The sequence below is a fragment of the Myxine glutinosa genome, chromosome 3, assembly GCF_964187855.1.
Source record: "Myxine glutinosa chromosome 3, kmMyxGlut1.1, whole genome shotgun sequence".
NCBI classification, from domain to species: Eukaryota; Metazoa; Chordata; class Myxini; order Myxiniformes; family Myxinidae; genus Myxine; species Myxine glutinosa.
This window is the reverse complement of record NC_136263.1, coordinates 169,317,672-169,344,448: the sequence shown is the minus strand read 5'-3', so window position 1 is coordinate 169,344,448 and position 26,777 is coordinate 169,317,672. Positions and strand designations below refer to the sequence as shown.

Below are 26,777 nucleotides of genomic sequence, written 5' to 3'. Positions count from 1 at the left end.
CATCATCATACCATGCAATTGGCAATTGTCGGTGTTCCTCAAGCAATCTCTTGGCAAAGGTTGTGTTGTGTGGCTTTCCACCGCCTTCCTAGTACCCAGTCATGGTTGGAATTAGTAATTTGGTCAGGCTGCCAGTGATAACTCACCTACTCTTCTCGAAGGACACCATGGGATCTTTAACGTTCACCAACGACCAGTGCTGGTAAATGGCTCGTTCCGCTTAACGTGCATCCGAGGGACAGAGCGCACATCGATTGATTCCTTGCCCAGCCTGTGAAACACCAGGATGGCAGTTTATAGCTGGAGTTACATTCACAACCATGCTAGACAAATCAAATGCGAGTACAGACACGTCTTAGCTATAATGCCAGCCCTCATCGATTGTAACCAGGAGATAAATATTACCACCGAGGTTATCATTCAGGACCTAGAATCAAACAACATGGCAGCGGCCCATTGGTTTCCTCCTGCCATCTGAAATGGGAAATGGTCAGACAATTCTACATCAAGGAAATGCTGCGTTGTTGATCCAATAAGTGATATTGTGAAAGTATTATTGTATAATCAATTTTTCACAAATAAGCCGCTTTCAGGTGCATGTATAAACCATTGCGTTTGAATACAATTTCACGCAAGGCTCTGTGTAGGCCTTCAGGACCTCTTGCACAAATTTTCAGAATATAAATATTTCCCATCAACCTCACAAAGCACAGGAAACAATCCAACCAACATGCTCCACACACCTGGCTCTCAGGAATTCATGACTCATTGTTGTAGGTGAGGTTTGGAATGAGAAGATTCATTAATTTTCTATACGAGGGACCAGGATTGGTGGAGAATCAGACCGGTCACCAACTTCAGGCTGATATCACACATATTTAGGACAACTACTACTTCATGTCTCAATATTCGTTCAGATTTTGATGAAAGGTGCAAGGTGCAAGGAGAGATGGGGGAGATGGTTACATTGAGGAAATGGAAAGTGGAGTTGATAAGACTAAAAAGGGAATGTAGAGGATTTGAAAGAAAAAAAACAAAGGTTTATGTGAAGCTTTCGGATAAGGAGAGCGAGTGGGTGGAAAGGTAAATGTATGGGCTCTACAGAAGGAAGAAGAAGAGTGGAAGATGGAGAGCGGATCAAGATCTGTCATTATTGAGTATGTCTGTATGTCGATGAGTCAATGCTAAAATGGGTAAATGTATACAAGATCTTTACAGATTTACATTCAAATGATAAGAACCAGCATCCTTGTAATTTCCAGGTAGAACTAGAACGGAATCTGGTAGAGCACATACCTCTGCCAGGCTGAACAGTTTGAGTTTCGTATCCTACTGATAGGCCGGATCTGGATTCCTACCTGAACCCAAAATCGAATTAGCTTGTTCGTGTCACCTAACCAACTCATCCACCAAGTTTAGTCATAATCCGTCCATAACTTTTTGAAATAACATGATATATGGGCCCATATCGTTTATGGCCTATCACTCAATGGTGAAGATCGAATCGTCCAAAAAAACTCTCTTATCTGGATTCGGATCTTCTCCAAAATCGAATCAATTCGTCCATGTCATATACCCTACAATCCTACATGTTCACCAAGTTTCGTCCAAACCCATCCATACATTTTTGTGATATTCTGCTCACAGACAAACAGGGGTGAAAACATAATTATCTGTCCACCATGGGTGGTAGAGGTACCGGTATTTAAGTGTTCCAGCATACAATCTTGTTGGGAATTGATGTTAAAATGGTACCTGCTCAATGGAACCAGACTCGGTGGCCTAATGATTGGAGTGCCCCCCTATGAGTCCGCGAGGTGGGGGTTCGACCCCGACCCCTGCCGAGTCAAAGCCGAAAACTTTAAAAATGGTACGAGTGTTGCATCGTTGCTTGATGATGAACATTTAAATAACAGAGCAAACCCTATCTGTTGGTATTCATGGGTAGGAAGGAATCCCTCTACAATGGTGGCCCGGCTGAGCATGGAAAGAAAAGTATCATCCAAAGATGGCGTCGCTGGTACCCAGAGTGCCTTGGGAAGTGATGCAACTTCAGTGGCTGTGATTGGCTGGAGCCAGGTCTGGTGTTGTTTAATGTATGTCTTCGTGTGTGTGTGTGTGTGTACTTTGTGTTCCAGATCTTCCATAAGCCTTAGACGCAAAAAAAAAAATGAGTGAATGAATGAGTGAATGAGTGCTTTGTGAGTGAATGAGTGAGTGAATGAATGAGTGAGTGAGTGAGATGTGAGTGTATAAGTGTATGAGTGTGAATGAGTGATGAGTGAGTGAAATATATAAATAGCCACCCTTTTGGTTCAAATGAGCTTTTGAGATATTAAAGAGGATCAGTCACTTGTGAGTTGTGAGTCACATTTATATAGTTTTAACAATTTCAAGTCGTCACATAACAGGTCCTTTGGCCAATTCTACATCGTCCTATTTGATTCTGCACGACTATTTAGCGACGTACACTTTTCGCGTCTTTATTCCATGATTCAATTAAGGTGTTTTGCAGGTTCGATGAAATATTAATGGGAACTGAATGCCAAGATGATAATAAAAAGTTTGGCCTGCCATCCGCTCTACAATTGCTGTACGACAACGTTTGTTTTAAACAAAGAGTCAAGTTATTAGCAGCAGGAGTCGAGATGTATGCAGGTATCACATATTATTTGGTTGTCAATCTCCGCCAGATGTTCCTGTAACAAATGCTTTATTGGGTTATTTCCATACTATTGGAGCTTTTGCTTCTCGGGCAGCAAAATCGTGATCAAGCACATGCTGAGCGAGTCCCCCATAGTGCTGTGTCTGTAACCCCAGGACTCCCTTAGAATGCAGGTGCCTTTATAATGGGGCCTAGTGAAATGTCTCAGCACAGCGTTGGCTATGTTACATATAGGAATGACCTAACAACAGGACACCATGAAAGGCAAACATGTATTTGCCACCCACACAGACCGAGGCAAGGCCTGCCAGGATAGCTTAAAGGTATGTTCACTCACCCTTGAGCTGTCTAGCCTGGGTTGGAATCTCGACAAAGCTACAAAATGTCATTCTGGTGTTTGCAGGCAGGACGAGGTAACAATGCAGGCAACGTCTGTCCATTAAGCTGGAGGACCCATCTGCCAGCACTGTGGGTGGTAGTGATCAATGAAGGGCAAGTTTTGTCTTTAGGGTATGTAAATTGTGCACCACACCCTGAACATATTCCAAATTCCTGCCACAGTCGAATGTCAGGCATGGTCAGTGGGTTCCAGAAGTACTTGAGCCTCAACCGTTCCCCCTAGGTGACCGCACAAGAAAGTGGTATTGATTAGGGCCATTGAAGAAGAAGAAACAGAAGAAGAATAAGAATAAACAGAAGAAGAAGAGGAATGTATTTGTAGGAAAACTATATCTTACATAAATATTTGTTTTTAAACAAAACTTTGAATAGTGAGTGATCCTTCATACTCGATGAAACCGAAAAAAGAGGAGCACACAAAATGAAATATAGTAATACTTTTCCAAGCAATATAAATATACTAACGGGAAAATGTTCCTGTGCACCATTAAAAAAACACACAAAATGATACTGACATGTACCCGAACAATATACTGGTCAGCTAGCATGTGCCTAGACATGTTCCCCAGTTTACCCGTGAATAATGTGCACTGGACGCACAAATTGCCATGCACGTGTACTGAGTCACGTGATAGTGCTACACGTGGTACTGAGCAAAATGCAACGTTGCACGATTCGGTGAACCATCAAAAGCTGTGAAAAACATGTTTTTATTCATCGGAACACCATATAGTCACTCTGGTGATGTTACCAACAAACTGGCAACATGACAGTCCGTCCACGATCGGGGGACCACATGTGACGTCATGTCGGCAGGATAACCATATCCAGTTGGTACACCTTAGGAATCAGTTCACTTTAGGTCCTCATTGACACTCACACATAGACAGACATACGGTAGGTTTGTGAAGCCTTTTGATCAAACCCATCAGCAAAGCGACAGCAGAAATGCCGAGTAATAACAATAATAACAATAACTAGATGGTATTCATGGAATACTTACCCTGCGCAGTCAACTTGTTGCGAGCCAACTTTTCTGTTTTTGAAAAAGAAAAAAAAAAACATCCAATATGGCCGCCACGTGAGCGATGACATCATAAATTTATATTCTCTAATATAATTGTTGCATAGATTATGCTCAATAAATTTCAAACTGATCAGACTAAGCATTGTCCCTGTCGAATTATGACGTCATAATGAAGGCACCAATGACATAATCCTTAACATATCTTTTTTCCCAAGGGGAGTACTTGACAATGAGCCATGCTTCCATTTTTTCCATGAAGCGGTTTCGGAGATATAGAGGTGCAGCTTTTTTCGATTTTTTCCCCAAGATGGCGTCTGTACCACGTGGCATATGACGTTAAAATTATAATTAAAAATTCCACAGGAGGAGCCGCACATATTCTGAAAATTTCGTGTTCATCGGTCTACAAGTTGCAGAGGAATTTTTTTCCCATCTACTGGTCAGATCAAGTGTTGTACTTGTCGAATTATGACGTCATAATCGAGGCAGCTATGACATCATCATTGACATATCTTATTCCCCATGGGGTGTGCTTGACAATGAGCAATGTTTCAATTTTACCATTAAGCGGTTTGGGAGATATAGAGGTGTAACTTTTTTCCAAGCTGGCGTCCGTACCACGTGACCTATGACGTCATAATTATAAGCAAAAAAATCTTCAGGCAGAGGCGCTCCTACGGTGAAATTTCATGTCAATGGGACCAACGGTTGCCGAGAAAATGCATTTTTTAAATGCAGACGCGCACGTACGGCACACGCACCCGAATGTTTAACCCTGTTTTCGCTTCGCGAGCACAGGGTAATAACACCCTATAATAACAAAATAGCTACTTTCACTTTCACTTTCCAATCTGAATCCCTGGCCCATGGTGTGATGGACCCGAGCGCATATCCAGTGCAGCATTTGTTTGTTTGGGAGTAGTGCACCTGGTATCTCCCAATGTCTTTATCCTGCAAACAATTTCCAAAACAATCTTCTCCATGAGTCTTACAAATCTTACATCGATGTTAAAAAAAAAAGTGGCATGCCATAAATAAATGAACTATAAAGGTTGAGTCAAGTCAATGATATTGAAAAATGAAGGTAGCAAGAATGTGGGTTTCAAAACAAGATGACATAATCCGGCCAATTGAGCTTATCGTAAGGACAGGAGAATATGTTTGGCTTTAACAAAGCCCACACTATGCCATGGCGTCTGGGATATGTTGAAGTGCCATGCAGACATTCCACAGGGGCTTGGGTGCTGGAGGTGGAGGTGCTGGAGGAGGGGGCGGGACGAGTGCTGGGGGTGTGGTAAAGGGTTAGAGTACACCACAACTGAAGCATGGTGTGGGTACCAAAAAGCCTTTGCAAGGAAATAGCAGGAGGACTTCGACAGCTAAATAATAATTGATCGTCACCAAAATAACGATGACACCAAAAGCCAACGGATGATAAATGTCTTAAAATTTGGCAACATCCATCCCAAGACCTTTAAACACACAGTGGTGCAAGAGAAATGTGGAAGATTCTATTCCCCATGGAATTTTCCATCAGATTTTTAATATTTTTTAAAGATCGACAGCGTATGGCAATATGGCCGCCCGGTCTCCGCCGAATCCCCTAAAACGGCTCGTGATAGGTAAACGATCGGTCTCGACGGGCACGAAATGGCGGCGACGCCGTACCGGTTTCCATCGTTTCACGAAGAGCAATCAAAACAAAACGGGTCCCTCTGAGTGTGGTGCGCGATCTGTACCGCTGTGGTGTCAATGTCATCGGGTAAGCAGCTCTGCAGGAAATGAAAAGCCATTTTTAGCCTGGCCCGGGTTCAAACCGAGCTGAGTTAGGCATGTGCTGTGAGACGAGACACTTTTTGGGTGATTGCGACTCGTCTTTGGTTATTGTTGGGTAGAAATGGTCACCGTCAAAATGGCAAAACCAATATGGAGGCGTTACGTGCTATGTTTAAAGTTTCTCCAAACAATGAAACTTCACCACGGGTCTATTATCCGTACCGTACAAGATGGAGGCTCATGGAAGAGCGAGGTGACGGAGGATAAAAAGGGCAATGGATGGACAGTGGAGTAGTGAGGCAATAGGTGAACAAGGGGATGGACAAGACAGGAAAAGAGGAGGGAATAGAGGGGAAGAAACAGTCACATGTGAGGAGGAGTGTTCCATCAGGTAGGGTTAATTGGGTAATAAAGATTGTGGGTAAAGCTGGGGGGTGACCTGGTTGGGTTAGGTATAGGGTCATCGTTTTCTTTATACTCAAAGTCGAGGCTCATGGAAGAACGAGGTGACGAAGGCTAAAAAGGGCAATGGATGGACAGTAGGGTAGTGAGGCCATAGGTGAACAAGGGGATGGACAAGACAGGAAAAGAGGAGGGAATAGAGGGGAAGAAACAGTCACATGTGAGGAGGAGTGTTCCATAGGGTAGGGTTAATGGGGTAATAAAGATTGTGGGTAAGGCTGGGGGATGACATGGTTGGGTTAGGTATAGGGTCATTGTTTTCTTTATAATCAAAGTCGAGGCTCATGGAAGAACGAGGTGACGGAGTCTAAAAAGGGCAATTAATGGACAGTAGGGTAGTGAGGCCATAGGTGAACAAGGGGATGGACAAGACAGGAAAAGAGGAGAGATTAGAGGGGAATAAACAGTCACATGTGAGTACGAGTGTTCCATCAGGTAGGGTTAATGGGGTAATAAAGATTGTGGGTAAAGCTGAGGGATGACCTGGTTGGGTTAGGTATAGGGACATCATTTTCTTTACACTCAAAGTCGAGGCTCATGGAAGAGCGAGATGATAGAGGTTAACAAGTCAACCTACTGACAGTGAGACAGCGGCACCATCAGTATGGTATTACCTTACAGTCAAGCATCAATGACAGTCTCATATTTTATTGAATGTTGTCAGCTTGTGAAAGAGATCATGTGAATTCAGGATCATGAGAAATGAAAAAAGAGGATCAGGATAATTATTGTTGAGGAAGTCAGGATTATTTACGCTGCACCAACAAATTAAAAAGTGGCTTAAGCGATCGGTTGCGTGCGTACGTAGGGGGTGCGTACGTATGTGTCTGCCTTTCTAAAATCCATTTTCTCAGCAAGCGCTGGTCCGATTGAAACGAAATTTTGCACCATAAGAACGGCTCCCCCTGTAGAATTATTAGTGATAATTATGATGTCATGGGTCACGTGGTATGGGCGCCATCTTGGGAAAAAGTAGCACGTCTACATCCCTAAGACCGCTCAATGGAAAAAATTTAAACATAGCTCATTGTCAAGTACTCCCCTTATGGAATACGATATGTTAACGATGATGTCATTGGTGCCTTCATTATGACGTCATAATTCGACAAGTAGAAAGATTGATCCAAGCGGTATGACAAAAAAATTATACACCTATTAGACCAATGGACATACAATTTTCACCGTAGTATGCGTCCACTCGTGTAGAAACTTTTAGTGATAATTATGACGTCATAGGTCACACGGTACGGGCGCCATCTTGGGAAAAAAACAAAAAACTTTGGCCCTCTATATCTCCAAAACCCTTCATGGAAAAAATTGAAACGTGGCTCATTTTAATGATCTATATATGGGGAAGTGTTGTTAACGATCACATATTTGGTGCCTTCATTATGACGTCATAATTCGACAAGTAAAACACTTACTCTGATCAGTTTGAAATTTACTGAGCATGATCTACGCATCAAAAATCTTAGAGAATGTAAATTTATGATGGTCATCGCTCACGTGGTCTGGCAGCCATATTGGATCAAAGAAAAAAACACTTAAAAAACAGAAGAGTTGGCTCGCACCAAGTTGACTGTGCAGGATAAGTATTCTATAAATACCATTTAGTTTAGTTATATATACACCTCGTTATATTTATTCTTGGCATGGATTGGACTTGTCCGTGCCTGCAGGACAGGGATGAAAGTGTCAAAAATGCAAATGGAGTCTTCTGTCATCGAGCCGGCAAGCTGGGAGCAACAATTAACATTTCTTGCCACATCTGATGCAATTTAAATCCCCTAATGGTAGCGAGGTCCTCCATTTGAAACTGTTTGTTTGATATATGTAGCTTGTTGCTGCCTCCAGTACAGTATTTATTTAATTATTTTTTACACCTCGTTATTCTTATTCTTGGCGCGGATCGGACCACTTTGTGTATCCAGTTCCGAGAAAGTTTTAAACTCCCTGTGTATCTCTTATAATAACCACCTCAAAGCAGATTCGACTACACTTTTCTAGTTATCTATTTATCACATATGCACGAGGGAGAAGTTTTACGTGAAAAATGAGATAAGGGAGGGAAAGAAGATGATAAGAAGGGGGAAGAAAAGAAAAGGGTAAGGCAGTATGGTGGAGTGCGGTTGGAAACATGTGTAAAGGGAGGGAAGGGGGAGAGATATGCAAGTGGTTTATGAAGTGGGAAGGCGTGGGGGTAAGGGGTCAAAGTTTGACTATATTTGGTAAGGTATACTTGTACTGCAGAGATGAATAGACAGACTCTTTGCATTGCAAACCTGCCCAAGGTGTGCCACAAAGACAGTATATGGTACACCTGCATCATCATTACATTACCTGCAAGTTTCAGCTACAGGTGCTTGGCATGGAAAGAAAAGTGTGAGGGACACAAAAACATAACCGAATAGAATGTCGACATGTGGGTACAGGTCGAGGCTCATAGAAGTGTTTCAACTACGGAAAATGAGGAGAAAGGCTCTTTGAGTGGAGAACCAGGTGCAGTGTTGGGACTTGAAAAATAATCTTTTTCCCATTTATATAAAATTGTTTCGCTTCACTGGGCCAGCAGGTATCGACTCGAAAGGAAGATGTTTGGAAAAACAAAAGTATTGGCTCAAAGGTGTATTTTCCGTGTAGCAAAATTCTAAGGATCAAACGCTTAAATAACAATGAAAATGTAAAACAGAGGAGGTTCCATTTTCTGCTTTTTACAAGGAACATAACTCGAACAGGGCAGTTGTTTTACCATAATGTACTTCGTGTGTTTGGGGGTTGGGGATGGGGGAGTTTCTGGCAATGAAACATGAATTTTGTGCATCCGTGCAACAGCTTCCCTTTAATCCAAGGTGTAGGTGTTTGTGTGTGTGTGTGCGTGGGGGGGGGGGGGGGGGGGATGTTTGTGTGTGTGTGTGTGTGTGTGTGTGTGTATGTGTGTGTGTGTGTGTGTGTGTGTATGTATATGTGCACTGTACACACATACACCATACACATACACACACACACACACACACACACACACGTACATACATACATACACACAACAGACACATTACACACACGTTCATACATGTATACATACATACATACACGCATACATACATACATACATACATACATGCATACATACATACATACATACACACACGTACATACATACAACACACATGACACACACATACATAATTCCTACATTCATACATACATACATACATACATACATACATACTAACATTAAACGAAGCTTACTCTTGGTCCCCAAATCACTATTCAAAGGAATAACCCAAACGATGCTCCACCCTCTTCATTTCCACCGATTTTCAAACCACGCCTCTCTCTCTTCCTCTCTCATACAAACCCTGCCTCCACTTCCACTACGTTGCTAAATTTACTGACAAGCTCTAAAAATGGGTTGCTTTGTGTCTGGCAATTAGCAGGAGAGTTGAAGCAGCTGTGTAGGCCAATGGCGCATTCTGGCAACAACTAACAACAAAGTGACCACGCACGTGCAAGCGCACAAGCCACTGTTACTACCACTGGAAACTTTCCAAAGTTTGCTCTCCATACAAATCGCTCCAGATCCATTAGTTTCACTTCCCACAATGCCATAAGTAGGCTCTGCCTGCACTTCTTCAAAGGTTGTTGCTTGGGCTGGAAGGATGATATAGAGGTACACACACACTGCTGTCTAGCCTGGGTTAGAATCCCGACTCCACCTATAAACTGTTAGCCCAATATTTCACTGGCAAGGTCATTCATCAATGTGTGTGCCATCCCACGGATGGACGTTAAACTTGGCGATCCGTCCTCTGTCATTAAATTGGTCGATGTTAACGATCCCACGGTGTCCTTCGTGAAGAGGAGGCAAGTTATCACCAGCATCATGAACAAATTCCAAATTTCTTCCGTAACTTACAGGGGGCACTGCATCAGCGGTAAAACCACTCTCTCAGCCAATGATTCTACCCCGCAGAATTATTTTGCATATGGAAGAGGAAGAAGAAGAAGAGGAAGAAGAGGAAGTAGGGGAAGAAGACGCAACAAAAGCAGGATATAAAGAAAAAGTAAGTTGCTTTTGGTTCAGATTTTCCTGGAAAATCACATCCAATCCAAATTAATTTCGTTCACTTGAGTTCGTAAACCAATTAATATTAAAAAGTCTTGTGTGATGATAATCAAGCTATTGCAGTTAAATTGATATATAAAGCTAAACCCCTGGAGTTTCGCATGAAGGGCAAGACTTCTGCTGGCATTAGTTGGTGAATGTTAAATATCCCACTGTGTCCTTTGCAAAGAGTTGGCGAGTTCTCACACCTGGATAAATTCCAAATTCTTGCCCTACCCTAAAGAGGGCACTGCATCAGCAGCAGAGATGCGTCCCTGCAATTGACATCCAGTAATAAAATCCATAATCCAGAAACAATGTCATATACGTATATGTATACAGCCACGTGAAAAAGTAAGTACACCCCATGTAAAGTTTTGACTTTTTCAACATATTTCAACATCCAGCTATTTGATCTTCATTTCAACAATATTGACAGATAAAGGTGATATAATATAACAAATATCATGAAACATTTACATTATGTAGTCCATTGTATCTATCTATAATTCCAGTAATCTCTGTGTGTCTGTGTGTCTGTGTGTGTGTCTGTGTGTTTGTCTGTGACCGCTGTTTCTCGACAACCACGGGTCTGATATACTTGAAACTTGCCAGGTATATTGCTGGGGACCCGAGGATGTGCCTTTTCAAGGTTTCATATTAATCGGAGAAGTAGTTACCGAGCTATGTCCAAAAAACGATTCAACCAATCAGAGAGCAGCGAGCTATCACGTGTGCCGAACGTGGCGAACAGACTCTGCCTCGGACGGCACATTTGAGAGCGTATTCATTTATTTCACGTTGGAAAACTATGTTGCCGTTAAACTATGTTTTAAAACTAATTAAAACTAATTTGCGATTCATCGTAACTGCGATTTGCGACCTTCCGGACAGTGAAGACTGCACTTCCGGCAGCCAATCACAGAACGCGTTATTGCGTAGGCATGGCCGATGTGAGAGCGAGCCGAGCCGAGCGCGTGCGCCATTAGGCATTACGGTTCGTAATTCGATTTCTTCCGGAGAAAATAATAATTTCTCGATTTCTTATGCGCATTATTTCTCCCAATTCAGTCAGAGCGAAGGGCGGAAGCGAAGAGCGTTGTTTTTTTTGTTTACGGGCGTACGGGCGTACGGGCGGGGTAGAGCGTATGGGTAGCGTTTTTTTTTTTTTTTTGGCAAGGGACGGGCACCCACGTACGGGCATGCCCTAGTAATTTAAATAATACATAAATGCAAATTTTGCATGCGGAAAAAGTAAGTTTAAACATCAATCTCCAAACAATTTAAATCAATCATTCAACTGTCCGGAAGATCATCTACAAGTGAAGAAGATTCCAAACAACTGCCAACTTGTTCAGGCCAGGCCGCCCCAGCAAGTTCAGCCCGAGAGCAGACCGCAAGATGCTGAAAGAAGTCTCTAAGAACCCCAGAATGTCATCACGGGACCTACAGGTAGCTCTTGCCACTGTTGATGTCAAAGTGCACGAGTCTACCATTAGAAAGAGGCTGCACAAATTTGATCAACATGGGAGGTGTGCCAGGAGGAAACCTTTGCTGTCCAGAAAGAACATCAGGGCAAGACAAAAGTTTGCCAATGAACACCTAGACAAAGACCAGCACCTCTGGAACAATGTGCTCTGGACAGATGAGTCAAAGGTAGAGCTATTTGGCCACAGTACTAGAAGACATGTTTGGCAGAAACCAAAGACAGCATTTGACCACAAGAACCTGATACCAATTGTAAAGCATGGTGGTGGATATATTATGGTTGGGGCAGCTTTGCTGCATCAGGGCCTGGGCAGCTCACCATCATAGAATGCACGATGAATTCTTCATTGTACCAGAGGGTGCTTGAGGATAATGTGAGGCCATCTGTCGGAAAGTTGAAGCTCAACCGCAGGTGGACCTTGCAACATGACAATGACCCTAAGCATCTATCTATAATTCCAGTAATCTCTGTCTGTACGTTTGTACGTTTGTACGTTTGTCTGTCTGTGACCGCTGTTTCTCGACAACCACGGGTCCGATATACTTTTAACTTGCCAGGTATATTGCTGGGGACCCGAGGATGTGCCTTTTCAAGGTTTCATATTAATCGGACAATTACTTACCGAGCTATGTCCAAAAAACGATTCAACCAATCAGAGAGCAGTGAACGATCGCGTGTGCCGAACGTGGCGGGCACACTCTGCCTCGGATGGCACATTTGAGAGCGTATTCATTTATTTCACGTTTGCAAACTATGTTGGCGTTAAACTATGTTTTACAACTAATAAAAACGAATTTGCGATTCATTCGCTTTCCTGCGCGTTTGTGCACGCGATGGCGATTTCTTTACCAAACTCCGGAAGCCGTTCGCTTTGGACCAAACCATTGCATGTAAATAGAGGGGGGGGATTGTCACCACTCGCAAGCCGTTCGCTTTGGACCAAACCATTTCATGTAAATAGAGGGGGGGGATATAATTTTAGATATAGATATAGTACGGGCATGCCCTAGTACCAGTAAACCCACCAAGGAATGGCTGAAAAGAAAGAAATGGAGGGTTCTGGAATGGCCAAGTCAAAGCCCAGATCTAAATCCCATCGATATGTTGTGGGGGCATTTGAAACGAGCTGTGCATGCAAGAAACCCCTCAAACATCGCACAGCTGAAAGAATTCTGCATGGAGGAGTGGGCAAAAATTTGTCCCAGTCGATGTTAGAGACTGGTCGACAGTTATAAGAAACACCCACTTGAGGTTGTTTCTGCCAAATACCACCTATTATATCCAAGGGTGTACTTACCTTTTCCATATGCGAAATTTGCATTTATGTTTATTTAAATTATACAATGGACTACAAAATGTAAATGTTTCATGATATTTGTTATATTATATCACCTTGATCTATCAATATTGTTGAAATGAAGATCAAATAGCTGTATGTTGAAATATGTTGAAAAAGTGAAAACTTTACATGTGGTGTACTTACTTTTTCACGTGACTGTATATATGAGGGCGGTAGAGGGTTGATGTGGCCTTGTTAATGTAAAAAATGTAAAATAAAATAATAGTTCATTGCTCAAATAATGCGTTAACGATGTTGTTTAAGTTTTTTTTTTTGTTTTTTTTGTATACTGAATCGAGGCTCGTGAAAGAGCTAACATTTACTTCACAAACAAATCAACCAGACAAACAAAACACACAAAAAGAGGGAGCGGAAAACAAGATGGGGAGAGAAGGGGAAGCACACAAAAACAACATTTGAGAGCAGGGAGATGTGTGGAAGGGAGAGGGCTTGGGGGGAGGAGGCATGGGAAGGGGGGGGGGGGGGTGGAGGGAGAAGTATAAAACACAAGGACACCAAGGACTTCCAGGACAGAAGTTGGTATTTCAAAAAAGTGGAATTGGGGTGAAATTAGCGGGGGTAGAAAATATCAAGGTTTTGGATGGGGGAAGATAAGAGATGGTGGTGAACAGCTGTTTTAAAGACCTGGAGGGTGGAGTGGGATTGAAGAGAGTGAGGGAGTTTGTTCCAGAGGCGGGAGAAAAGAGGAATGAAGGAGTGAAGGTGAGCAGAGAGTCTTGATTTTGGCAGTTTGACCATAAGAGGGTTGCAGGCAGATCTTGTGCGACCTGTAGGAATATTTGCGGGACAGAGCCCAGAGAGAGCTGGGGGGGGCAAGGCCAGAGAGGAGTCGGTAGAAGATGGAAAGACCACCAACCTGCCTGCGGTGAGTGAGTGAGAGGCCCTTGGAGTTAGCTTCATCGCGGGAGATTCCAATGATTCTGAATGCTTTGGTTTCAACAGCGTGAAGACGACCTAGGTGTGAGGCAGGAGCACCAGCCCAGAGGGGAGAGCAGTATTCCATTGAGCTGCGGATGAAAGCCTTGTATGTGGTGAGGAGCTCAGGTGTGCCAAGGAAGGACTTCGCACGACGGAGGATGCCCAGTCGGCGACTGGCTTTGGAGGCCAGATTTGAAATGTGGTTTTCCCAGGAAAGATCATGGCAGATAGTGAGACCCAAAAGCTTGAGTGACAGAACTTCTTGGAGAGGATTATTCAGAAAGTGGATGGGAGGGTTGTCCAGTCGGTCTTTTCGGAGAGACATCGTAAGAGTGTGAGATTTGTCAGGATTGAAAGACATGTTCCACTTGTTTGCCCAGTCTGTGATTTTGTCCAGGTCTGCAGAGAGTGAGGAGGCAGCAGACTGCCGATCTGAGGGATGAAGAATGGAGCGACAGAGAGTAGAGTCATCAGCAAAGAGATACAGAGGATTTTCAAGAGAGTCAGAGAGATCATTGATGAAGACCAGAAAAAGCACAGGGCCTAGAACACTGCCTTGTGGAACTCCAGCCTGAACAGGAAGAGGAGATGAGAGAAACCCATTCAGGGCCACACGTTGACTACGACTAGAGAGGAAGTCCGCCAGCCATGCGTGGAGATTTCCATGGATACCAAAAGAGGAGAGTTTGGTGAGCAGAGCGGGGTGCCAGACCGTATCGAAGGCACGTGATATGTCAAGGGAGACTGCTCTAATTTCCTGTTTGGCATTGAGGACCTCCATCCATTGTTGAGAAAGCAGAAGCAGCATGTCCAGAGTAAAGTGTCCAGGTCTGAAACCAAATTGATGATCAGAGATCAAGCCATTGGAGAAGAGGAAAGATTTCATATCTGAAGCAATGATGGATTCCATGACTTTGCTGATAATTGGGAGAAGGCTGATTGGTCTGTAGTTGCTGGGATCTGTTTTTGCACCTTTTTTGTGCAAAGCGGTGATGTTGGCAGGAGAAGTTGTTCAGGAAGTATCATTAATGCTGGGCAAAGTATTCTGGGTAAACTCAAGATGGCGGCCAAAATAGTCACATTTGTGATCGCACAGATGTGCATCATGAAGCTCGTACAAAAGAACATTAAATCAGCTGAAATTTACAGGAGAATGCCTGGACACTTTTACAATATGGTCCCTTCACTTGTGTTTGTGTTTCAGTGGTGGAATGACTTCAAATACAGCCATTGGTGAGTGATGTTACATGCACCAAACTGCTGTCACTCACACCAACATCAAATGTGTTGAATAGCTTTTTCGGAGAATCAGCGGATTACTATGTTTGAAATTGCCAAAGAATTGGACGTTGGTGTTGGAATTGTGAAAACAATCAATCGTTCGTTGTCACTTGTAATTCAATAAGGTTTGTGAAAAGTGGGTACCAATGGACTTTGCATTTTATCAAAAGACAAATTGCTTGGATATTGCAACAGGGGTCCTGGAACACGAGCGCAGGGCCAGACATGATTTCTTGAAGAATATTACATGTGATGAGACTGGGGTCCGTCATATCAAGGCACAATCCAAGTGGGCCTGCATGGAAAGGAGACTTTTTTCGTCCCTAACACCAAAACATATGAAAGGTTCAGCCATCAGCCATCAGACCTCTTTTTTTTTTTCCCTTCTCCCCTTTTTTTTTTTCACCCTTTTTTTTTTCTTCCCTTTTTTCATTCTTTTTTTTAAAAAAAATCGTTTTTACTTTTTTATTATTTTTCATCCTTTTTTTACTCTTACTCTTACACGAGTCACTTACTCAGTTACTCTTTTCGTTTACTCTTACACGAGCCTCGATCTTGTATACAAAAAAAAAAAAAAAAAGGAGAAAAAAGACATGGGAATCGTCTTTTGGGACCTTAACGGTTTAATTCACGTGGAATTTCACGAACGTGGGAAAACCACCAGTGCACAGTGCTACAACGAGTTGTTATGCAATGAAGTGAGACGTGCAATATGCAGATGATGGTCAGATATGCTGTCTTAGTGAGTCACTTTGCACAATAATGCTCGCCCTCACGCAGGGATTTGCATCTCCGTGGACCACTCAAAGATCATCTAAGGTGGCATTCGGATACAAAGGATGAAGACAATCAATAATGACTGAAACAGTTGCGTACCCATCCCAAAATATTTCCGTGCAGATGGCATCAAAGTGCGACAGTTCCATGTCCATAGAACAAGTGCGTACGTGTAGCAGCAGCATACCTTGATAATTAGGTAAAGCTTCATCAGTCATCCTGTACTTTTGTATCTTATAGTATTTTAAAATTTTGTATCAACTTTGAACTACCTTCATGTTTTTCATATCGATTGCAAAACCTGTTTGTTCAGGTGTGTCGTTTTCTTTTGGTGTGTAGTGTCGAGGCACCTGGAGGAGCTAGAACACAGAATGAATCAGTGAGTCTGGATTTTGAGAGTTTCACCAGAAGGGGGTCACTGACAAACCACGTGCACCTTTCAGAAACCTGTATTACAAATTTACAGGAGAGGATGGGATGACAGAGCATGGAAAAGGGCAAAGGGTGCAAGACCAGAAAGGAGGCGCTAGATTACAGAGACAATAGACCTGTCAGTGATGTGAAAGTGATAGGCCCAGAGGTTCATCTTCATCTTGAGAGATACCAATGATTTTGAAGGCATTGGTTTCCATGGCCGCAAGCTGAGCAAGGTGTGAAGCAGGGGTACAAGTTCAGATGGGAGACCAGTATTCCATCAAGCTGCGGATGAAAGCCTTGTAGGTAGATTAAAGTTCAAGTGTGCCAAGGGAGGACTTTGCATGATGAAGGATGCCCAGTGGCTTTGGAAGCCAACTTGTAGATGTGGTTTGCCCAAGATAGATCATGAGGCCCGAAAGTTTGAGTGAATGAACTTCTTCAACAGGATTGTTATGGAAAGAGATGGGAGGCTTTGTCAGAGGTCCATTTTGGAGAGACAGTGTGAGAATGTGAGATTTGTCAGGATTGAACGACATATACAAAGTGTTTGACCAGCTTGCGTTTCTATCAATGTCTGCAAAGCAGGAAGAAGCTGCTGCATGCCTTCCCAAGGGATGAGGGATGTTACGACAGATAATGTAAAGTCATCAGCAAAGGGATCAGAATGATCTCTGATGAATGTTAGGAATATGACTGGGCCAAAAGCACTGTCTTGGAGTACTCCGGCGTTGACAAGACAGAGGAGATGAGAGGATCCTGTTGAGAGCCATGCATTGGCCTCAAGAGTACAGGAAGTCAGTGTGCCATGGGTAAAGGTGGCTCTGGATGCCATTGGGAGAGTTTGGAGAGCAATTTGAGATGCCAGATTGTATCAAATGCTCAAGATATGTCTAGACCATCCCCTGATGTCATATCTGACATTGAAGGCCTCCATCCATTGTTTGGAGAGCAGAAGCAGCATGTCCAGGGTGAACAGGGCAGAAAGAGGAGGTACAAGATTTGTTGAGCATGTTTTTGGACACATGCACAGATGTCATTTGGGCCAGTTGCAGAATCAGAGAGACGAGGGTTAATACAACGTAAAGCACAACATTGTAGATATGTGGAGGTCAAGCCATGGTACAAACAGCCAACACTGATAGTGAGAGTGGCAATTGAAGAAGGAGAACTATATTTGAATGCCAAGACAAATATGGTAATGACAAACAATCGATAAGCAAGCATCATGGTCGATGCTAATCCGTTCGATGTAGTTAAGAAATTCAATTTTCTTGAATGTTAGATATTAAACAAAGGTGGAGGTAGGTAATTGAGGATGAAAAGATTGGCTATTTGGTCACAACGCTGTGGGTATTAGTTCACGGTATCTCAAAGAAAGGAAAATACATTTGAGGACCTCTCTCGTGTTTTGACTGGCCTTGCACGGATGCGAGTTATGGTCAGCGAACAACCAAGGAAACAAAAAAACAATTAATGCATTCAAAGTGTGCTGTTGGAGACACTTACTTTAAATTTTGTGGACGGGAAGAGAGAGAGAGAGAGAGAGAGTAATGTCTGTATGACAGTACTTCAGGGGCGGATCCAGGATGAGGGTGCAGGCGGTGCGAATCTGCTGAACTGTTGGACCAGGGAAGAACACAAGGAACTGCAGAAACTTCCAAGAACGCACGAAATGCCGTTTCTGACGATCAGTTTTTTTAAAATTTCCTGGGGGAGGACCCCCAGATCCCCCCTTTATCCCCCCCCCAGCGCTATAGTTTCATGCCCCCCCCCCCCCCCCCGTCTTGAAATTCCTGGATCCGCCCCTGCACTTGGTAGAGCGCATACTTCCGCAAGGCTGAACAGTTTACATTTTGTATCCTACTGATAGGCCGGATCTGGATCGGTAACTTAATCTAATTAGAATTGGCTTGTTGTTGCCACCTTTCTAACTCATCCACCAAGTTTTGTCACAGTCCCTCCATAATTTTTTGAAATATTTTGCTATAGGCCTGCTGTATATTGTTTTTGGCCCTACTTCTCAATGATTAAGAATTAAAAAATTATCGTATCTGGATCTGGATATTCACCAAAATCTAATCCGTTTGGCCTTGTCGCACGCCAAACCTGCCCACCAAGTTTTGTTGAAATCGGTTCACAACTTTTTGAGATATCCTGCTCAGAGACACAGACAGACAAAAAGGCAAACGGGGTAAAAACATGACCTCTGTCCACCTTTGGTGGTGAATGTAGTCACAGAAAGTTACAGTACTTTGGCCATATAACAAGAGATGGAGAATATCTTTTAAAACTATATGTATGCAAAGATAAAAAGGAGAGTGATGTAAATTAAACATCATCCGAGAACCAAGTGGACAGATTATGTGTAAATGGGCTAACCGGAGTAAAATAAACTGGAGATGTCCATTGAGGAATGTTGCGATCACAAGGAATCTGCACAAAATAACTGCCAAATGAATCAATAATGGTCGGTGATGAGCGGAAGATGATCGAGGCATGATCATTTTCCAGTCATGACAGTATCCATAGTCTTCTTATCTCACATGCCACACATGGCTGCTGGCAGCATCATTGCGAGGGAGTGATGGCTGTGATGCCCATGCATTAGCCCCTGGAAGTTAGGACAAGAATTTTTGGAATTTGTTCATGGTGGTGGCAATAACTCATCCACTCGTCGTCAACGGACGCCGTGGGATCTTCAACGGCCATCAACGAATGCTTGCAGACGGGACACCCAGCTTAACATCCGTTGCTTATAGTCGAGTTGAGAATCGAACCCAGACTAGACAGCTGAAGGTTAGTGCTACCTCTCCACCGTCCTATGGTCTGGAGTTCATTCAATCACAGTGGTGGTGGTGGTGGCTCTGATGCAGCCTGTGGTTGCTTGGCTGCATCATTTCCTGGTAGTGTGGCCGCTGCATTACCCCCTATTACCAGTCAGCTGGTACTCATTTTAATGCTAACCGGTGTATGTATGTTTGTATGTATGTATTTATTTTTGTATTTTTAACATTAAATTTTATTATTATTATTATTATTTATATTATTTTATAATTATTATTTTATTTTAATAATTATTAAATTATTATTATTATTATAAATTATTATTAACAAATTTATTATATTATTAAATTAATTTATTTATTTATTTATTTATTATATTATATTATTATTATAAAAACAAAAAACAAACAAATTAACAAATTATTTTATTATTTTATTAATTATTTTTTGTATTTTTGTATTTTTAACGGAGTATGTATGTATTTTTAACCGGAGTGACCATAGTATGTTTGAGCATTTTGTAGGCCATAGAGCCATAGATTGTGTTAGAAAGGACTACTTTCCTCTATCTCAAACTATTCCTCTCACCAACCCATCTCGTCCCTTTTGCATTTAAATCGAGTCCGAAAGGTTCAATTTTGAAGCTGCCTGCCAAATGAATATGTTCTGAAGCACAAAATAACTGGCCTCAGGTATTGGACTGCAGTATGCTCACGAAGCAAAGATGCAGACCTAAAGTCCACGCTTTCGAGAACTACCACCCAACTTGTATCTTGTAGCCAACAGTCTTACAGGACTAGACATTCTTATTTTATTTTGATTTGGGGTGAGGCCTAATGGCATGTCCACATAATTCCAGTGGAATGAGCAAAAAATGCTGCAGACAGTACAAATTTACACTCAGCAAACCATCTCATCAACAACTCATGCCATGAAGCTCCTAAGATTGCCTGAACAAGAGTGAAATAAACACCAATTCGTCCTAATTGGCGAATCCTATTTACTCTCAGATGATGGCACATCTCCATAGGTGGTGCGGAAAGCACCATAATATTAGGACCAGGACAGGGGTTGTAGCTTGAGGGTAAAGATGGGAGTTGGGATGGTTTTGAGGCAGGTGTCTTTTACTTGGAGAATGGGTAATGCTGGGAATGCTCTCCCTGGAAAGGTGGTGGATAAGTTAAAATGGGAAGTAGATAGGTACCCGGATGCATTGGAGATAGGTGGGGTATGATTGGGGATGTTGGCAGGACTTGTCGGTAGCTGGCGTGTGGATCACTGATGGATACTGGGGTCGGCGCAGCGCAGGTAGAATGGGGCCCAATGGGCTCCTCCTGCACCAAAGTTCCACGCGTGGATATTTTGCTAGCTATTATTTATGGCAGAAAGCGGACGAGTCCAGGAAGCAGAATAGCAGATGTATCTACTTCAGTATTCAAACGAGAAAAATAACATGTCACAGAGTCTAAAAGGTCTCACAAACAATGAGCGTCTCGGATAGAGACCATCCTCCCGGGCTTGAGCAGACAGAAAGCAGGCCTGAGCCAAGAAGGTAATGACTAGGTCTCCTTTGATGAGGTCACTCCACCCCACACAAGCAACCCCAGTAGATATTCTGTCGGGTTGTGGTGTCATTTTACAACCACAGTTCCTGCAATTTATGGAGCTTGTGCGTTTACACCCGTAGAGGTGTCCAGGCCTCGCTAAAAACAATTTTCTTCCCTAATGAAAAGCCGTTTACGCTTAGTAAAACAGGGCCCCAGCTAATATTAATCAATATTACAAGTTGACAATACTTCATCATCAATCTGTTAATGGTCAGACTAGCATCAAGAATGCTTGAGCTTTTTCATAAATCACAGCAGAAAGCAATTATCGTTTGATGGTCTTGCTCGTTAAGAATGATGCAAACAGAATTGCATCCCACATTTTCAGAATGGACTGTGAGTGTTCATACTCGAGCTGAGTCGGAAGAAATCTTTACACTTGTTTTGATGTTGTGATTTACCCGTAGGCCAACTTGGACTTGATGGAACATGGCGAGATGGGGAACAAGAATTCTGACCTATCGTGGACGAGCTGGGACACGGCATGAGACCCACACGTGTACAAGGGCTACGTCACCCCCATCCAAACGTCAAAGCGGCCACAGATACTCCCGCACATGCCATCCGATGGCATTCTGTTTGTTTTATGTTTTTTCTCTGAGATGAATCGGAGCTTCATGTGGTGCATGGCGGAGTTATGAATCATGAGAATGTCCACGAGCTCCGCAGATATTCTCGCAGCTGTCCTGTTAGTATTTGTTGTTGTTGCGGCCTTGTTTGCGAGTGAGTGTTTCGGGCAAGACAAGTCTTGCGATCCTTTCTTCTTATTCTTTTTTGCCACTGCTCTTGAAACTTTTTTTTCCTCCCCCATGAGCCCCACCCCCCTCATCCTAACCCCTTTCCTCCCCTATACCCTTCGCTTACCTGCCTTCCCTTTGAAACAGCTTGATGACTTTTTCAAAGATGAAGACTTTGATTACCATAACAACTGGAATTGAAAATTTCTGAATCTTACAATAATCAACACATCGTTTAGATCCTCTTAAACAAATTACCCGAGGCATCTGCAATGAATAATTTGCAGTCTTCAAATTGTTGATTTTTTTTAATGGGGGTTAATTTTTAAAGGGTCTAAGGGTCATTGAAGACCTTTCAAACGAATCGCACACACATGCACCAAAGTACTTCACTTAAAACTTGGCGGAAGTGATGCAACTTCGTGGGGGAACTCTGGGTGCCGGCGGACCATATTTATTACGTCACTCCTTTCCCCAGAGTCAGCCTGGTGTTGGTTTAGTGGTTAGGGTGCCGGCTTGGGATCCTAGGATCCTGGGTTTGAATCCTGGTCGATCGCTGAATTAACGCCAGGGGGGTTGACTCAGCCTGTCATCCTTCTGAGGTCAGCAAATTGAGTACCAGTTCATTGGTAATTCCCTGTGTGTTGCAAAAGGCAACTTACAGGGTTGGTGGCAGGAAGGGCATCCGGCCATAAAACCTTGCTTCAAAAAGGGGACCACAGTCCCCGAAAAAGGCCAACACTTGCTATGTGGGGAAAATGGCCTCTAAAGGTGGTTCTACTCCTTTCTCCAGAGTCATTTGAGCCAATTAAGGAGAAGATTTCCCCTACCCCACCGAGGGATGTGAGTCCATGGGCTTATCCATGCTTTATTGTCTAAATACTGAGTGTAGAGCAAGGAAGCAGCACGTACCATTTTTTTTATTATTTGGTATGACTTGTACAGGGTTACCAATAAAACCGCCGACCACCACAATCGGAATGGACGCTCCAACCACAAGTTTTTTTTTTGTTTGTTTTTTTGCTTAAAACCTTGGAACTATCATGGTTCTGAGTCTTCAAGACCTTTGCACCACTAGGTGGGTAGGAGCCGAGGAGATCTTCAAGACCGTTCAGATAATTTGGGCACGGATTGGCATCATGGACACATGACAGAAGGTGCGCTGAAAATTTGCTGATCGTAATAGCCAAACAGAACTTTGTGACCAATTCGCTATTGGATGCGCTTTAATGGGCAGATGCCAATCTGTCTGACAAGTGCATTAATCTTCCAATTCTATATACGCTTTGGAGCCACTGGCCGATGACCACCCACGGGTTCTCATTTACCTACAACAGACATATAAACGGATACAAATGAGGACTCAAATAACCTGCCAATGCGCCCTCAGAACCACGATGGCAATCTATCCAATTTGCATAGAGACAGATTGTACATTCGGACATTACAGAGTGTAAGGGTGGGGGTGGGGTGAGAGATTGGGCTTGGACAAGAGCGCTGTGGCAGGTAGGACAAGAGCTTTCCAAACACTTTACTGGACACTATCGCTTGAATTACAGCAATTACAACGCACTTATTCTAACATGCACTCAGAAATAACTAGTCTAATCCATCCACATTTATCCAATACATCAGATCCACAACAAAACAAATAATCCAAGCAAATAATTCAAACTGATAATCCTCTCTGCTCCAATCCTCTCTAACACTCAATAATCAACCTTACCGAGCTCCCCACAGCAGTTAACATAGCTTTGCAAACTCTCAGGTGATAAAACTTGTTTATCGATTTGTCCACTGCTCTGGAAGAACACCAGCCATGACAAAGTCTAGTATTCCTCTAAAAACAGATGTTGGATGCCTTAAATCAATCATTCAAACACATAATGCACGACATATTTGTAAGCTTGAAACATACGTAGCTACATATCCCTTCCACCTCGACACAATTTTCATGCACATCACATCTCTTCAGCCTCAATCTTCTTGAACCTTTCCTAAAAGAAATGAATTGGTTACCCTTTGTATCCGGAGAAGGCTGTTCACATGAAACATGCAAACCACCTGGTCAATTTTGTTTACGAGTACAGTGCATCTGCTGCCCAGACGGAAGCCACAGTGAGTGGTGTACCCTTATGTCAAGGAACCTCCAAGAAGACCATACCACGTGTTACCCCCAGTCCAGGGATTTGTTCATGGTGCCGACGAGAAGTCACTTACTCTTCACGAAGGACACTCGATGTGATGTGATGTTTGACAATGATCTCTCTGACTCTCTGGGAAATCCTCTCTATCTTTTTGCTGAAGACTCCATCTGCTACCGCTCCATATCCCAACCCTCAGATTGGCAGGCAGCCACCTCTTCACTCTCTCCAGCCCTGGAAAATCACAAACTGGTCAAACATGTGGAACATGTCATTCAATCGTGACAAATCTCACACTCTCACCTTGTCTCTCCGAAAAGACAGTCTGGAAACCCTCCCATCTACTTTCTCAACAATCCTCTCGAAGAAGTTCCGTTACTCAAGCTTTTGGGTCTCACTATCTGCCATGATCTTTCCAGAGAAAACCACATTTCCAAGCTGGCCTCCAAAGCCAGTCACCGACTGGGCATCCTCCGCCATGTGAAGTCCTTCCTTGGCACCTCTGAGCTCCTCACCACATACAAAGCTTTTATCCGCAGTTTGATAGAGTACTGCTCTCCCCTCTGGGTTGGTGCTCCTGCCTCACACCTAGCTCTGCTTCACGCTGTAGAAACAAAAGCTTTCAGAATTATTGGAATCTCCCACGATGAAGCTGATTCTGAGGGCCTTTCACTCTCTCACCTCAGGTAGGTTTGTGGTCTTTCTGTCTTCCACCGACTCATCTCCGGCCTTGCTCCCCCTGCTCTGTCTGTGCTCTGTCCCCCAAAATATTCCTGCAGGGCACACAAGATCTATCAGCAACCCTCTTATGGTTAAATTACCAAAATCAAGACTCTCTGCTCACATTCACTCCTTCATTCCTCTTTTCTCCCATCTCTGGAACACACTCCCACACTCTCTTCAATCCCACCCCTGCCTCCAGGTCTTCAAAACAGCTGTTCACCACCATCACCAGGACCCCCATCCCAAACCTTGATATTTTCTACCCCTGTTAATACACCACAAATCCACCTCCTTCAAATTACGTTTTCTTTCCTGAAATACCTAGTAGTCTTCATCTTGTTTATCCCGTGTATTCCACCGCAGCCCTCTCCTTTCCACAGATCTCCCGATGTCTCTGTTCCCTGCTGTTGTTGTGCTTTCCACTCTCTCTCATCCTCTTCTCTCCCACTCCCTTTATTATACATTACTAGGGCATGCCCGTACTATATCTATATCTAAAATTATATCCCCCCCCTCTATTTACATGAAATGGTTTGGTCCAAAGCGAACGGCTTGCGAGTGGTGACAATCCCCCCCCTCTATTTACATGCAATGGTTTGGTCCAAAGCGAACGGCTTCCGGAGTTTGGTAAAGAAATCGCCATCGCGTGCACAAACGCGCAGGAAAGCGAATGAATCGCAAATTCGTTTTTATTAGTTGTAAAACATAGTTTAACGCCAACATAGTTTGCAAACGTGAAATAAATGAATACGCTCTCAAATGTGCCATCCGAGGCAGAGTGTGCCCGCCACGTTCGGCACACGCGATAGTTCGCTGCTCTCTGATTGGTTGAATCGTTTTTTGGACATAGCTCGGTAAGTAATTGTCCGATTAATATGAAACCTTGAAAAGGCACATCCTCGGGTCCCCAGCAATATACCTGGCAAGTTAAAAGTATATCGGACCCGTGGTTGTCGAGAAACAGCGGTCACAGACAAACGTACAAACGTACAGACAGAGATTACTGGAATTATAGATAGATATGTGTTAGCTCTAACATGAGCCTTGACCTAGAATACAAAAAAAATCAGCTTGGCATGCATCTGACAAGTGAGCATCCACTATGTGCCAAGAACAGCACATGTTCATGTATCATCCTGCCTGCGAAACACCGGAACGACAGTTTAAAGTTGCATCGAGATTAAAATCCATCGAGATTCATACTCTGTTTTTGAGATTCTGATGTACCATTCTCTGTTTTAGACATTCTGATGTACCATACTCTGTTTTTGAGATTCTGATGTACCATTCTCTGTTTTAGACATTCTGATGTACCATACTCTGTTTTTGAGATTCTGATGTACCATACTCTGTTTTAGACATTCTGATGTACCATACTCTGTTTTTGAGATTCTGATGTACCATACTCTGTTTTAGACATTCTGATGTACCATACTCTGTTTTTGAGATTCTGATGTACCATACTCTGTTTTTGAGATTCAGAAGTACCATACTCTGTTTTTAGGATTCTGATGTACCATACTCTGTTTTTGAGATTCTGATGTACGATACTCTGTTTTTGAGATTCTGATGTACCATACTCTGTTTTTAAGATTCTGATGTACCATACTCTGTTTTTGAGATTATAATGTACCATATGCTGTTTTAAAGATTTTGATGTACCATACTCTGTTTTTGAGATTCTGATGTATCATACTCTGTTTTTGAGATTATAATGTACCATACTCTGTTTTTGAGATTATGATGTACCATACTCTGTTTTTAAGATTCTGATGTACCATACTCTGTTTTTGAGATTATAATGTACCATACTCTGTTTTTGAGATTCTGATGTACCATACTCTGTTTTTGAGATTCTGATATACCATACTCTGTTTTTGAGATTATAATGTACCATACTCTGTTTTTGAGATTATAATGTACCATATGCTGTTTTTAAGATTTTGATGTACCATACTCTGTTCTGAAGATTCTGAAGTACCATACTCTGTTTTTGAGATTCTGATATACCATACTCTGTTTTTGAGATTATAATGTACCATACTCTGTTTTTGAGATTATAATGTACCATATGCTGTTTTTAAGATTTTGATGTACCATACTCTG

At 42.8% G+C, this 26,777-nt stretch overlaps 1 protein-coding gene across 2 annotated transcripts in view; it reads right to left on the bottom strand.

Moving 5' to 3' along the window:
- LOC137423927 (uncharacterized) overlaps positions 1 to 26,777 on the bottom strand; it is a 398,662-nt gene that overhangs the window by 244,981 nt on the left and 126,904 nt on the right. For both annotated transcript variants that reach the window (XM_078774727.1, XM_078774728.1), the window contains exon 3: positions 147 to 271. In XM_078774727.1, the coding sequence (XP_078630853.1) occupies positions 184 to 271 (88 nt within the window). In that variant the 3' untranslated portion in view covers positions 147 to 183. The remainder of the gene's footprint in view (positions 1 to 146; positions 272 to 26,777) is intronic.